Source organism: Piliocolobus tephrosceles, chromosome 8 (assembly GCF_002776525.5).
Source record: "Piliocolobus tephrosceles isolate RC106 chromosome 8, ASM277652v3, whole genome shotgun sequence".
Taxonomy (NCBI): Eukaryota; Metazoa; Chordata; class Mammalia; order Primates; family Cercopithecidae; genus Piliocolobus; species Piliocolobus tephrosceles.
The window spans coordinates 127,232,194-127,246,260 of NC_045441.1; the positions used below are offsets into that span (position 1 = coordinate 127,232,194).

The following is a 14,067-nucleotide window of genomic DNA, read 5'->3' on the forward strand; positions in this document are numbered from 1 at the left end:
AGTGAGACACCATCTCTACAAAAAAGAAAAAAAAACTTTGGGAAGCCGAGACGAGCGGATCACGAGGTCAGGAGTTCGAGACCAGCCTGACCAATGCGGGGAAACCCCCATCTCTACTAAAAATACAAAATTAGCCGGGCGTGGTGGTGCATGCCTGTAATCCCAGCTACTCAGGAGGCGTGAACCCGGGAGGTGGAAGTTGCAGTGAGCCGAGATCACACACCATTGCACTCTAGCCTGGGCAGCAAAGGTGAAACTCCATCTCAAAAAAAAAAAAAAAAAAAAAAAAAAAAAAGCACCCAGGTACTATGCCATAAAGAAAGTATCCAAAAATTTCAAGAAGTAGGATCATTTTTTAAAAATGTTTTTAATTGAGACAGGGTATCACTCTGTTGCTCAGGCTGGAGTGCAGTGACACAGTTATAACTCACTGCAGCCTCAATTTCCCCAGCTCAAGTGGATCCTTGCACTTCAGCCTCCTAAGTAACTGGGACTACAGGCATGCACCACCATCCCTAGTTAATTCTTGATTTTTATTAGAGATGAAGTCTCACTCTGTTGACCAGGCTGGTCTTGGACTCCTGACCTCGAGTGATCCTCCTGCCTCAGCCTCCCAAAGTGCTGGGATGACAGGTGTGAGCCATCGCACCCTACCTGGGATCACTGAAGTGTGCTAAATAGCTTGAGAAAATACAAGGGGAAAATATGGCATACACATATTTTCCAAACTCGATCATAGAATTCCTGCCTTTTCCCACCATCCTTCTTTTATTTTTTTTTTTTTTTGCGGGATGCTTATTAACATACCCAGGAACTTTCCTTTTTAAAGAATTCACCGTCACCCTTATAAGCATTCATTCTTGCTTCTTGTGAGGCTTGTTTATTGACCTCTTGACATTTACTCTACAGGCTATGGAAGCTTGCAAAGATGCTGGCTTGGTGAAATCTCTGGGAGTGTCCAATTTTAACCGCAGGCAGCTGGAGCTCATCCTGAACAAGCCGGGACTCAAATACAAGCCGGTCAGCAACCAGGTACAGCCTAATAGCTTCCACTGGGGTGTGGGGAGTGGGGGCAGGATTTACATGACACAAAAAAGCCTCAACTGGGAATCGGGAAGGCTCATGATTGCTCCACCTGAGTCTCATCATGGGCCCCTATGCAAGTCTTTAGACTTCTTTCTATTGGTGTCACTTAAAAAAACGGAGTTGGGGCTGGGCGCAGTGGCTTACACCAGTAATCTCAGCACTTTGGGAGGCCGAGACGAGCGATCATGAAATCGGGAGTTCAAGAACAGCCTGACCAACATGGTGAAACCCCATCTCTACTAAAAATACAAAAATTAGCTAGGCATGGTGGCACATGCCTGTAATCCTAGCTACTCAGAGGCTGAGGCAGGAGAATTGCTTGAACCCAGGAGGCAGAGGTTGTAGCGAGCCGAGATCACACCACTGTACTCCAGAGAGAGACTCTGTCTAACAAAAAAAAAAAAGAATCTAATAAAAATCAATGACAAAAACAATGAGAAAAAACAGTAAGGTTCAACAGAAAAAGGACTAAAAGAAATGAACAGAAATTCACAAAAGACAAATTGCAAGACTGGTAAACATGAAAAATGTTAAACTCACTATTAATTAGAGAAACTTAAATTGTAGTGTGGTTTTTCTATTGCACATCAAATTAGCAAAGTTTTTGTCTTATTAATATTTTTAAATATAATGCCCCAATGTAGGCAAGTGATTAAATGCTAGTGAGTGCAAATTGGTTTAGCTTTACTAAAAAAACAATTTGTCAATATGTATCAAGGCCCTTTAAAAATGTTCACAGTCTTCTATTTCTAGTAATCTACCCTAATAAAAAATATCAGAATGCCTAGGTAGACTGATGTGTGTTTACTATAACATTGTTTATAATAGAAAAAAGTGGAACCAAAAAAAAATTAAGGGAATGATTAAATAAGTTACAAGACGTTCATATTATGTGAAATCTTAACAAAAGATGTTCTCAAATCCATTTTAAGGAAGCAAAATGAACAAGATATGAAGGGACAGACTAGGACACAAAATGTATACAGTATGAAGGTGATTCTATTAATAAAATGGATTTTATTGAAGAATTTTTTTTAACTATAAAATTGCATTCAACAACATGGCCTTGATTTTGTGCTCTGCTCTCCGATGCAACCACATAGGTTGAGTGCCATCCGTATTTCACGCAGCCAAAACTCTTGAAATTTTGCCAACAACATGACATTGTCATTATTGCATATAGCCCTTTGGGAACCAGTAGGAATCCAATCTGGTAAGTAAAACTTTAGAAAGTATTTCCTTTGGGGTAGAGTGTGAGGCTCATACGAACTACTGTACTTGATTGGAATGCCTTTTGGTTTGCCTGTGCCACCTCTTCAAGTCATTATCTGTATATATGAATTAGAACTTTTCATACTTTCCTCACTGAGCTGTTGTGAAATTGATTACATTATAGATATGAAATTGCCTATTGGTGCCCAATATATAGGAATGCTCAGTAAATGTTAGTTTAATTATTATTTGACAAAGGAGTTTCTATGGCCATGTTTTGCAAATTTTGAATTTTTTGATCCTATATTCAATACTGATACTTTTACTATGATGTGTTCCATAAATGTAAGTAGAAACTTTTCTACTTTAAGATGATTGCAAAAGTTGCATCTCTATTTCTTCCACTTCAGTCTTCCTGCCTTTCCCTATATGCCGACTCTCTCTGTAAGACTCATCAAAAAATATTATTTACCCTCTGAAGGAGGCAGCTCCATAAACTTGCCTTGCTTGATCTTCCCATACTAAGAGTACCTCTCCCTTCAATGCATACTCTGCACTCAGAGAAACTGGTTACAGGTGACCTGCAGTGTCCTGGTAGGTGACTGGGTGAGTGGGAAGACAGAGGAGGAAGATGGTTTATTAACCTTTGGTTCTCATTACACAAACTAATTATGATGCATGTTTTGATATTTTTAAGGGTGAATGTTTCTTCTCCACCTTTGTTAAAGGATGCGCTTCTAAACTCATTGGGGAAAAGGTACAATAAGACAGCAGCTCAAATTGTTTTGCGTTTCAACATCCAGCGAGGGGTGGTTGTCATTCCTAAAAGCTTCAATCTTGAAAGGATCAAAGAAAATTTTCAGGTAAGAGAATTGCTTTTGGAAATGTGAAAAGATGGGTATGTTTGCTGTTTTTGCTTTTATAGAATGTGTTCAGCTTAATAGGAAACTTGTAACACTCTCATATTTTATTTTATACCAGCTCCTTGACCTGTGTAGCCCATATCTAGGTTTCATTTTCACTGAATTTGAGATAATTGCTAGTACTTCAGAGATTGTTTTGCTACTTGTTCACTATCCAGAGCCCTTATATTTTCTCTTTCCTTATCTATTTTTTGTTTCTTTTAAAAAAAATTTTTTTTTTTTTTTTTTTTTTTTTTTTTTTAGAGACAGGGTCTTGCTATGTTGCCCAGGCTAGCCTGGAACTCCTGTCTTCAAGAGATCCTTCCACCTTGACCTCTCAAAGTTCTGGGATTCAGGCGTGAGCCACTGTACCCAGCCTCTTCTCTTATCTATTGACTCTTGACACTACCTACTCACTTCTCTACCAGCACAACAGAAATTGAGTGAATACAATTTGGAATTCATAATAGTCAACTTTCCACCTTGTTAATGGCTCTGGTAAAAGTTGAGGACAAATTTGAAAAGTACTGACGAGGACCTTTTAGACTTCATGAATGCTAATTGCCTTTACCTCCCTCAATAAGTAATCTATGACTTACATTGTAACTTCCAGGTGAAGAAAGAACTAGACAAATGGGGTAATTCATTGATTCCGCTACTACTAACGACTAAACTGCTAGGTAAATACAACCATAGAAAAGTGCCATATAAAATTAATTAATTACCCATTAGTTAATTTACATTTCAAAAGTAAATTGCCTGTTTAGCCCTACTCATAATTAAAGATAAATAAAAAATAGGATAGTAGTTGTCCCTTCATATCAGAAAATAATCAAAATACTTGGTAATATTTGGGGAAACAGGTGCTTTCACACACTATTGTTAGAAACATTAATTTGTATGAGATATGGAAGACCAGGTTAAATTATTTCATGTCTATCAAAATTCAAATGCGCATGTTACATGATTTATTTATATATGGAATCTACAAAAGTTAATCACATAAAAGTAGGGAGTAGAATAGTGGTTACCGGAGGCTAAGATTACTGAAGGGAGGGTGCTATGAAGAGATGTTGGTCAAAAAATGCATAATTACAATGAGAAGGAATAAGTGTCAAGAGATCTATTGTACAAAAAGGTGTCTATAGTTGTGATGATATAGTGTATTCTTGAAAAACATAAAGGGAGTGCATCTTATGTGCTCTTATCACAAAAATGATAACTATATGAGGTAATGCATTTGTTAATTAGCTAGATTTAGCCACTCCACAATTTATATGTATGTAGAAACATCATGTTGTATATGATAAAAACATACAATGTTATCTGTCAAATTAAATAAATCCAAACACACATATCCATTCACTCAGCAATTTTATCCTATAGATGTATTTGCACATATATACATGGATGCACACACACAGACAGATGTTTATTATAGAATTATTTGTAATTTTTTAAAAACTCAAAATAATCTTCCACAAGATTTTATAAAACAAGCAATGCATATTTGTACATTGAAATATCATATAGCCAGTTAAAAAAAAAGTACTGATATAGGAAGATATCCACAATATTAGACAATTACATCTTCAGAGCTTTTTTGCTATATGATAGAATGCAACTCAAACTTTAGCAAAGAAAAAAAGATAATTTATTGGCTCGCATAACCGGAAAGTCCATGAATAGATCAGAAATGGCTAGACACACGTACTCAAATGATTTACAAAAAGATTTAGTTCTCTCTCTCTCTCCCTCTCTCCCTCCTTTCTCTCCACCCACATGGTGACACAGACAATTCCTAACAGCTCCAGGATAATCAATTACTCTACTCAGTGAAGAGTGAAGATGATCAGAAACAAAGGCTTCTATCAGGGTCTCTATCAATCCCTGATTAGCTCTTGTAGGTCACCCTCATATTACCCACTGTGGCCACAGAGTAGGATACCCTGATTGGCCCCCAGGGCTATATGCCTATTCCTGTGCTGAAGAAGTTAATAGCTTCACTAGAAGTGGGGGTGGGGGGGGGAGTTCATAAAAAGAAAAAAGGAGAAAAGATGCTAAATAGTTACATCAACTCCTGACAATACTTTAACATTTGCCAAAATGCCTCATGCTAAAAAGTAGTTGACACTCTTTTCCACAGTCTTAGAAAGAGATCAACTGCATGACTAATCTGTCGGTTCACTGAAGATTAAAACACATTTTGATGGACTTTTCGAGGACTGAAAATTTTGCTGTTCAAAAATTATATGAGAGTGTTACAAGTGACCTTTGCAATGGAAGGCATTTGGACTTCATGGCATCTAGCAAATCGCAATTTTGTACCAGAGAAAATGCCACTCTCCTTGAAATTTTTCATAGTAACTAATTATGTTATATTCCATATGTTTCCATAGCCTTGATAATAAAAGAATGGAACTCAGAGGTCACATATTCCAAGAAAATATAAAAGGGATACAGATTTAGAAGGAAAATGAGAATGAAAATCGCAGCCAGTTCTCACTCTTTAGGGAATAGACTCACCCAATAACCATGAATTTTGCTGGGTATGAAAGCAAGAAGCAACAAAATAAAAAATTATGCTCTCTTAGAATGAAGGTAAAATAAACTGTTAGAAATATTTTAAAAGAATGGCAAAGATCAATAAAACATAAAGAATAAAGGAAAAAATAAATATTTTGATGATAAAAGAAAAGCAAAAGATAATAAAAATTATGTAACAAAAAGTTAAGACTGGGCACAGTGGTTCACACCTGTAATCCCAGCACTTTGGGAGGCCAAGGCAGGAAAATTGCTTGAGGCCAGGAGTTTGAGAGCAGCCTGGGCAGCAAAGCGAGATCCCATTGCTTTAAAATAAAAAAAGTTAAGTTAAACCATCAGTTTAGGCCGGGCATGGTGGCTCACTCCTGTAATCCCAGCACCTTGGGAGGCTGAGGCAGGTGGATCACCTGAGGTCTGGAGTTTGAGACCAGCCTGGCCAAGATGGCAAAACCCAGTCTCTACTAAAAATACAAAAATCAGCCGGGTGTGGTTGTGGGCACCTGTAACCCCAGCTACTCAGGAGGCTGAGGCAGGAGAATCACTTGAACTAGGCAGGCAGAGGTTGCAGTGAGCTGAGATCGCACCATAGCACTCCAGCCTGGATGACAAGAGCGAAACTTTGTCTCAAAACAAACAAAAAACCATGAGTTTAAAAACTAGATAAAATTAAAGGTAAAAATGAAGAAAACTAATATGGAGCCAGGATATTTTAAAAGTTAAAATTTTTAAAAAATATGAAATTATACCAGGTGTGGTCCGGCTTTGTTGCCATCATCCATTGGACTCCATTCTTTGAAGATGTTATCTCTGGGCTCACTTTCACTTTCTCCAACACTCTCCCTCTCATAATTCTTAGTGAATTCAACATCCACACCAGTCGTTCTCCACCCTTACCTGACAGCTCTGTGACTTCCTCTCCCATAAGAATCTTGTCCTATATATTTCAGCCACTAATTCCCATGGCTCTCCCTTGGAAATTACAATGACAACTTCCTAATAAATCCTCCATAGCCTCAATTTCAAACATCCCCCTCTCTTTCCTACACTAGCAATTGTTCCTCTCTACTGTGTAACTCCCACCAACATTTGCATATGTAGTAACCTCCTATCTTAAAAAATAAAATCCAATCTAGACTCACTTTCGTCTCCAAGTATTATCCACTTCTCTCTTTCTGTTTCAAACATCTTGAAAGAGAAGTTGTTCTCACTGCTTCTCATTCCCTTCCCCCACTATCTCTTGAGTCCATTCAAACCAAATGTTTACCCTGACCATCCCACTGGAACAGCCCTTGTCAAAGTTACTAGTGACCTCCACATTGCTAGATCCAGTAATTCTCAGTCCTTGTCCCACTTGGTCTTTCAGCCACATCTGATACAGTTAACAATCTCTCCTTCTTCAAACACTTACTGAAATGGAAAACTGTAGGAGAAGCAGTTTGAGAGGAACTATCAGGAGCTCAGTTTTGTAATATGAGATCCTCATTCACTTAGGATAATTTGTGCCATGGGAGAAAAAAAAAGACCACCACTGAAAATCAATCCACATACAACAAGAAAAAACATGACATAGAAATAATGTAGAGAAGGTGAATTTGAAAGCTTCTATTAAGATCGAAACCAAAGTTTATGAAAGTAAGTTTACTTTTATTCTCAACACAATGTAGGTTACAATTGCATGTTTATTAACTCAGAAGAAACAGTGAATCAGTGTTGATCTTTTCAAAATATGCCTGACAAAATTACATAACACAACATGACATCCTCTATTTCACAGAAGTTTTGCAGAATGTTCATAAAGAGAATAATTCTCACAAAAATTGTGGAGGGCTTTATCTGAAGGGGATTTGTAACTCTTTAGTTTTTTTTCAAGTCACAGTCTTTTGACATATCTATCAAAGGAGATTTTTAACTGTGCAGGATTCTTCTTTGAAAAACATCATACCTATAATTAGAACAAATCTCCAAGATCACTTTCTTTGATTTCGTAAAATCCCACATCTTTGCAAGATTTGCAACCTCACTTTGCCATTAGGTTATGCCATATATTTACTGGATAAGAGGCTGGCCCACCAAGACTTAAAGGATAGGACTAATGTTTAGCAAAAAAGAAGTCTGGGCAAGGATTCATTTTATAGGCGATTCATTCATTTTTATATTGTGTGAATTTTTGATTCCTTATATAATCTCATAAACACCAATAATTGGATAATAAATCATAAAAGAAAATGGTTCCCTGAAAAGAGTACTTGGAAAGAATCCATGGAGGGAAAATTAAGTAAATCATGTTCCATCTACACAACAAATACCGTGGCTAAAAGAATAAAGTCAGGTTGCATATGTGATAGAGCTATCACTGGGGTCACTAAGATATTAAGTGAATAAAGGAAAGTTGCAGAATCATAAAGGTATGGTCTAATTACTGCATTTTCCTCTTAATGTGTGTAGTATTTGGGAGAAATATCTGGGAAGGGAAATAAGAATGGGGTGATGAGCGACAAGATTTTCATTGTTTATTCCGTATAGGTCTATGTATTTCTACAGTGTTTCATTTCTTTGCAAAGAGCATATATTTATGTACTACTTATATAATTAAAATCTATTAATCATTAAATATATTAAAATAAAAGTTAAAGGATAGAAAGATAAAATAATAAAGAGAAGATAGTTTATATACAGATAACCCAAATGTTAAAAACAAAAGGAAGTGAAAATAAAATATATAAATGTTAATAAGGGAAAATTATAAAACCAGAATACAAATAAAGTATAAAAGCTAAGAAAAATAAAACAATGAAAATATAATTAGAATAAAAAGGTAGAAGAGACATCAAAGATGTTGAGAGAAAGGATTTCAACATAGTGAATTAAAAGTTAAAAACAAAGCAAATTAAAAGTTTTTTTAAAAAGCAAATTTAGGCCGGGTGTAGTGAGGCTCATGCCTGTAATTGCAGCACTTTGGGAGGCCGAGGTGGGAGGATCACTTGAATTCAGGCATTTGAGACCAGCCTGGGCAGCATGGTGAAACCCCATCTCTACGAAAAATGCAAAAATTAGCCAGACGTGGTGAAACGTGTCTGTAGTCCCAGCTACTTGGGAAACTGAGGCATGAGAATAGCTTGAACCCAGGAGGCGGAGGTTGCAGTGAACCAAGATGGTGCCACAGCACTCCGGCCTGGGTGACAGAGTGAGACCCTGTCTCAAAAAAGAAAAAAAAAAAAAAAAAAAAAGCATATTTAGAGACTCAGACTTTTTTAAGTGTAAGACAGTAGTTCAGAATCAAAAGCCCAGCATTTCATACAGAAATAAGAGTTGTTCACATTTGAAATTTTAGGGGATTTCATTAATATTTGTGGTTTCAGAGCATTTGGAATTTCTTGTACAATGTCCCCAGAAAGGACTGTCTCAAAAACAAAGAGCAGATCAGAGTATCCAGCTCCACCTCAGTGGGTAGCTCCCCAACACCAGCCTGACTCCTCTTAGACATTTGCAGAGATATTCATACATCTTTCAGAGGCTTTCACTGGTGGTCCCACTTTCTGATCCCAAGCTTGACCTTCAAAAATATTCTATTATTTCTGTTATTTCAGATCTTTGACTTTTCTCTCACTGAAGAAGAAATGAAGGACATTGAAGCCTTGAATAAAAATGTCCGCTTTGTGCCATTGCTCATGTAAGTTCCGGGGATCTTTAATGGGTACCGGCCAGTGGTATTGAATGGTCATGTGTCAAGCAACAAGGCTTATATGAACCCTGACCTATGTCCACAGCACCAGGGCAAAGCATGGTGGGCCGCATATTCCAAATGTTAACATGCCTGAGGGAAATACATCCACTACAGGGCCTTCCACAAGCCTACACTCTCACTGAAAAGGAAAGTCCTGGCATCTGTGACATTCCGTGACTTAGGTGAAGGCATGCAGACTAAGGAGCCTGAGGAGAATTAATTTATCATGTACATATGCTAAAACAACAGCAGCACAAATGTTGAAACAACTTATTTATTTATTCCTAAAAATCAAAGTGATGCACAAATTAGGGCGAAATTATAAAAAAAAAAAAAAATTCTGAGAGGCACGATAATGTTGCAGAAAGAGCACTAGATTGAAAAACAAGAACTTAGACTTTTAGATAAATACTTTCTTGCCGATAAGATTTTAGTTTCTAGCTCTACCTATTAGCTGACTTCCCACAAGCAAAACTCGGTATACTCCTTCAAAATGTCAAGTTCAGCCAACCAACTGAAGTAGCTCTTTATTCTCTAAATATTACAGGCCCTTTAAAAAAAATAGTTTGGGCCAGGTGTGGTGGCTCACGCCTGTAATCCCAACACTTTGGGAGGCCGAGGTGGGTGGATTGCCTGAGGTTGGGAGTTAGAGACCACCCTGGCCAACACGGAGAAACCCCGTCTCTGCTAAAAATACAAAAATTAGCTGGGTGTGGTGGCACATGCCTGTAATCCCAGCTACTCAGGAGGCTGAGGCAGGAGAATCGCTTGAACCCAGGAGGCAGGGGTTGCAGTGAGCCGAGATCATGCCATTGCATTCCAGCCTGGGCAACAAGAGCAAAACTCCATCTCAAAAAGAAAAAAAAGAATATAGTTTCTATATATGTGTGTATAGATATACACACACATATACGTATATATACTCATATACACACCCATGCATTTTTTTCTTCTTAATCATTTTCTATTAATCTTTCACTTCTTCAAATCACCTGAATAGTCATCTTCATCTTGAATCTTTAAGTGAACATTCAGAAAATGCTAAGATGATTCATATAGTTTAGACACTTACTTTATTGATCCCACTGTTTTTCATGGGCCAGAAAGTACACTGACTGGATTAATATTGAATTTCTGAATTAATAAAACAGCTTCCTAATGGAAATTTTTCTGGGGGAAAATTGTTTGACATCAAAAGGCACCACCACCCAGCCTCAAGAACAAAAGAGTAAACATAAACACATAAATAACACTTTCCCAGAACTAACAGTTATAGGTTAATTAATAGCTCTTGAAGATAAATGATTTCTATTGAATTGATATTATATCATTAAGTTTAGAAGAGAAGCCAGGTGCAGTCTCTCACACCTGTAATTCCAGCACTCTGGGAGGCTAAGATAGGGGAATCACTTGAGGCCTGGAGTTCAACACCAGCCTGGACAACATAGCAAGACCCCATCTCTACAAAAAATTTAAAAATAAGCCATCATGGTGGCAAGCACCTGTAGTACTAGCTACTCAAGAGGCTGAGGTGGGAGGATCACTTGAACCCAAGACTTTGAGTGAGCTATGACTACACTCCATCCTGGTAGACAGAGTGACGCCCTGTCTCAAAAAAATACAAAAAACAAACAAAACCAGTATAATAAATCCACCAATGTACTAATTGTTTTACAGACAGTTGGTGACATTATTCATCTTGACATTTGACATATTTAAAAGTCATTATAGCAACTTAGGGGAAAAAATAACTCTTATCAGCAAGGTGAAACAAGAATTAGACCTCATTAATCACACATACTGTATCATTTAGAGATACTGGACCATGATGTTTTTCAGCTTTTATCAAGTTGATTTTTAACATTTGAAAGTCTTAATATTTTCCATTTTACTTTACAGTACCTACAGAAAACTAAATCAGGAACACACACATTCCAGGCATTTCACAGACCATTTCATCATTGTTATTTAAGAGCTAAATTCACTGCCATCATCATTGTCATAATCATCAAGGAAACTTATTTTGCTACTCATCACCTTTCTAGATCTCAAACTCTCAACAGGCAGGAGGTCTAGTGAGAGGGGCAAGTAAAAATGCTAATGAGACTGGGTGTGGTGGCTCATACCTGTAGTCCCAGCACTTTGGGCAGCTGAGACAGGGGGACTGCTTCAGCCCAGGAATTCAGCTTGGGCAACCGTGGTGGCACATACCTATAATCCCAGCTACTTGGGAGGCTGAGGCAGGAGGCTTGCTTGGGAGCCCAGAAGTTTGAGGTTGCAATGAGCTATGATCATGCCACTGCACTCTGACCTGAGTGACAGAGCGAGATTCCATCTGTAAAAAAAAAAAAAAAAGAAAAGAAAAAAGTGCTCATCAGCAGAGGGTGACACTGGTAATAAGAGTTTTGAAGAGAAATGCCCATGTAGTGGATTGGAGAAGGAGGCAGCCAGCGTCAAGGGAACAGAAAGGGGGAAGGAGTAGGGAAGAGGTGTGCACATATGACGTGCCTAAGATATGACTCACCTCTGGGGATTCTGTTCTGAGTAAAATGCTGATAAGGTGGCCACTAACCTTCCCTCAACACACTCACATTCAGGAGGCTGTCCAGAGCTTCAGGAAAAGGTGCTGGCTTGAGGGAAAACAAAAGAGGAAAGCAGGTAAGAAACAGCAGAGGAATGAATAGGAGAGAGGGGTAGTGTCAGTGAAATTCTCAAAGGATGCTAGTGAAACATACAGCTGTGCAATTTTTGAGTGAACTTTTTTCTGTGGGGGAATTGTTTTGGCAGGTGGCGCGATCATCCTGAATACCCGTTTCATGATGAATACTGACTGCAGGGAGTTCCTGAACAGATTTTTCACTCCCATGAGTGCCAAGACGGTGCAATGGGTAGTCCCCTGGATGTGAAAATGAAAAGGGTTTTACCATCCTGAGAAGAAATACTGATGGAAACGTGTTTGATGTTTGTGTGGTGTAAGTGACTTTGACTGAGTCACACTGAAGTAAAAATATTAAAATCTGTTTAAATAACTCTTAGGAAATTATCAACTAATTTTTTCAGATCAATATCTTCTACGTTCCAGACAGAAAAAAAGTAGACTTCGGAAGAGACATCAAAGGCAACATATGACAAGAAGGTCATGAATCTGGGTAGTAGCGTTGGCAATCTGAGTTCTTTAAGGGTTAACAGGACAACAAAGTGCATGTGGCAGTGTGCTGGCAGTGGCCTTGAGGCTTTGGACCATTGGTTATAAAACAGACACAGTCAAGATAAGATCCACACATGCATTATTTAACAAGGAAGTGATTTGCTGCACCTTGAGTTGAGAGGGCTACATGTAGAAAAGTCTTAAAATAGAGCTAAACACCACAGTGGTCAACAAAGCCATCATGATGCTGTTGTTTGTTTCCATCCAATGTATGTTTGTTTAGTTTTTAATCCAACTTGAAGGATGAAAACTTAACTGGATCTCTCTTGCATCCTTAAAGGGCCTGAGTCTCAACATGGCTGCTGATCCATACTCACACATCTTACCATCAATCTTGCCTACATTGATTATAGAACCACTACTATGTGAAAAGGCTTGAAACAACCAACATACACAAATAAAACCCTGCCTTGTAAAATAGTTCTGAGATGCTATTTTAAAAGAGGGATTTAAAAAGGAAACTTTGGGAGATATATTGAAATAAGGTGCTTTATAACATTATTGTATTTAAGACTTTAACAGTGTTACTTGGATAGCTTATATGAATTTTGAGAAAGTAGCAAGTTCAAAAGAACTCTGGTAATTTTACTGTATGTACAATTTAAAGAGTGAATAAGATTATTGGAATTCAGCCATAGAGATCTATCTATTTTCAGTTCAACTACAGAAGTATACTTTATTCATTCACATTAGGTCACTGTCATAGGATGAGAGAGTTCTTCAAAAATTATGTTTTCCCAAGATCAGTTGCTTATAGATAATGTTCAATGACCTCAAGAGATCTATTTCTGAGAAATTATCATTTTTAAAAATTTGGTCTATATTGATTGTTTTCACTGATTCCAATATGATTGCTTACAATGGTGACCTCTGGAAAATATTTTGTTCACAAGAAATAATAAAGTATAATGATTTGTTGCATCACATGAATCTCCATTCTGTTTCTAAGGTTGGGGCAGGGGAAGAATCATCTGAAGCCAGTTAAATTAAAAGGCCTTTGATTTAATTCCTGCTGTACATTTAGCATTGGAAAGAGAGGAAAGAAAAGGGGGTGCCACCAGGCATGGTGACTCATGCCTATAATCCCAGCAATTTGAGAGGCCAAGGCAGGTGGATGGCGTGAGCCCAGGAGTTCAAGACCAGCCTGGAACAACATGGTGAAATCCCATCTCTACCAAAAAAAAAAAAAAAAAGCCAGGAATGGTGGCACACACCTGTAGTCCCAGCTATTCAGGAGGCTGATGTGGGAGGATCACTTGGGTTGGGGGGCAGAGGTTGCAGTGATCCAAGATTGTGCCACTGCACTTGAGCCTGGGTGACAGAGTGAGATTCTGTCTCAAAAAAAAGGAAGGAAGGAAGGAAGGAAGGAAGGAAGGAAGGAAGGAAGGAAG

General features: G+C 38.0%; 1 protein-coding gene across 1 annotated transcript in view; it reads left to right on the plus strand.

Annotated features, from left to right (window-relative positions):
* Positions 1 to 12,298, plus strand: part of AKR1D1 (aldo-keto reductase family 1 member D1) — a 40,979-nt gene extending 28,681 nt beyond the window's left edge. Inside the window, exons 4-8 of the mRNA XM_026456361.1 lie at positions 910 to 1,032; positions 2,190 to 2,299; positions 2,996 to 3,161; positions 9,332 to 9,414; positions 12,256 to 12,298. Of these exons, the coding sequence (XP_026312146.1) occupies positions 910 to 1,032; positions 2,190 to 2,299; positions 2,996 to 3,161; positions 9,332 to 9,414; positions 12,256 to 12,298 (525 nt within the window). The remainder of the gene's footprint in view (positions 1 to 909; positions 1,033 to 2,189; positions 2,300 to 2,995; positions 3,162 to 9,331; positions 9,415 to 12,255) is intronic.
* Positions 12,299 to 14,067: the final 1,769 nt, after the last annotated feature.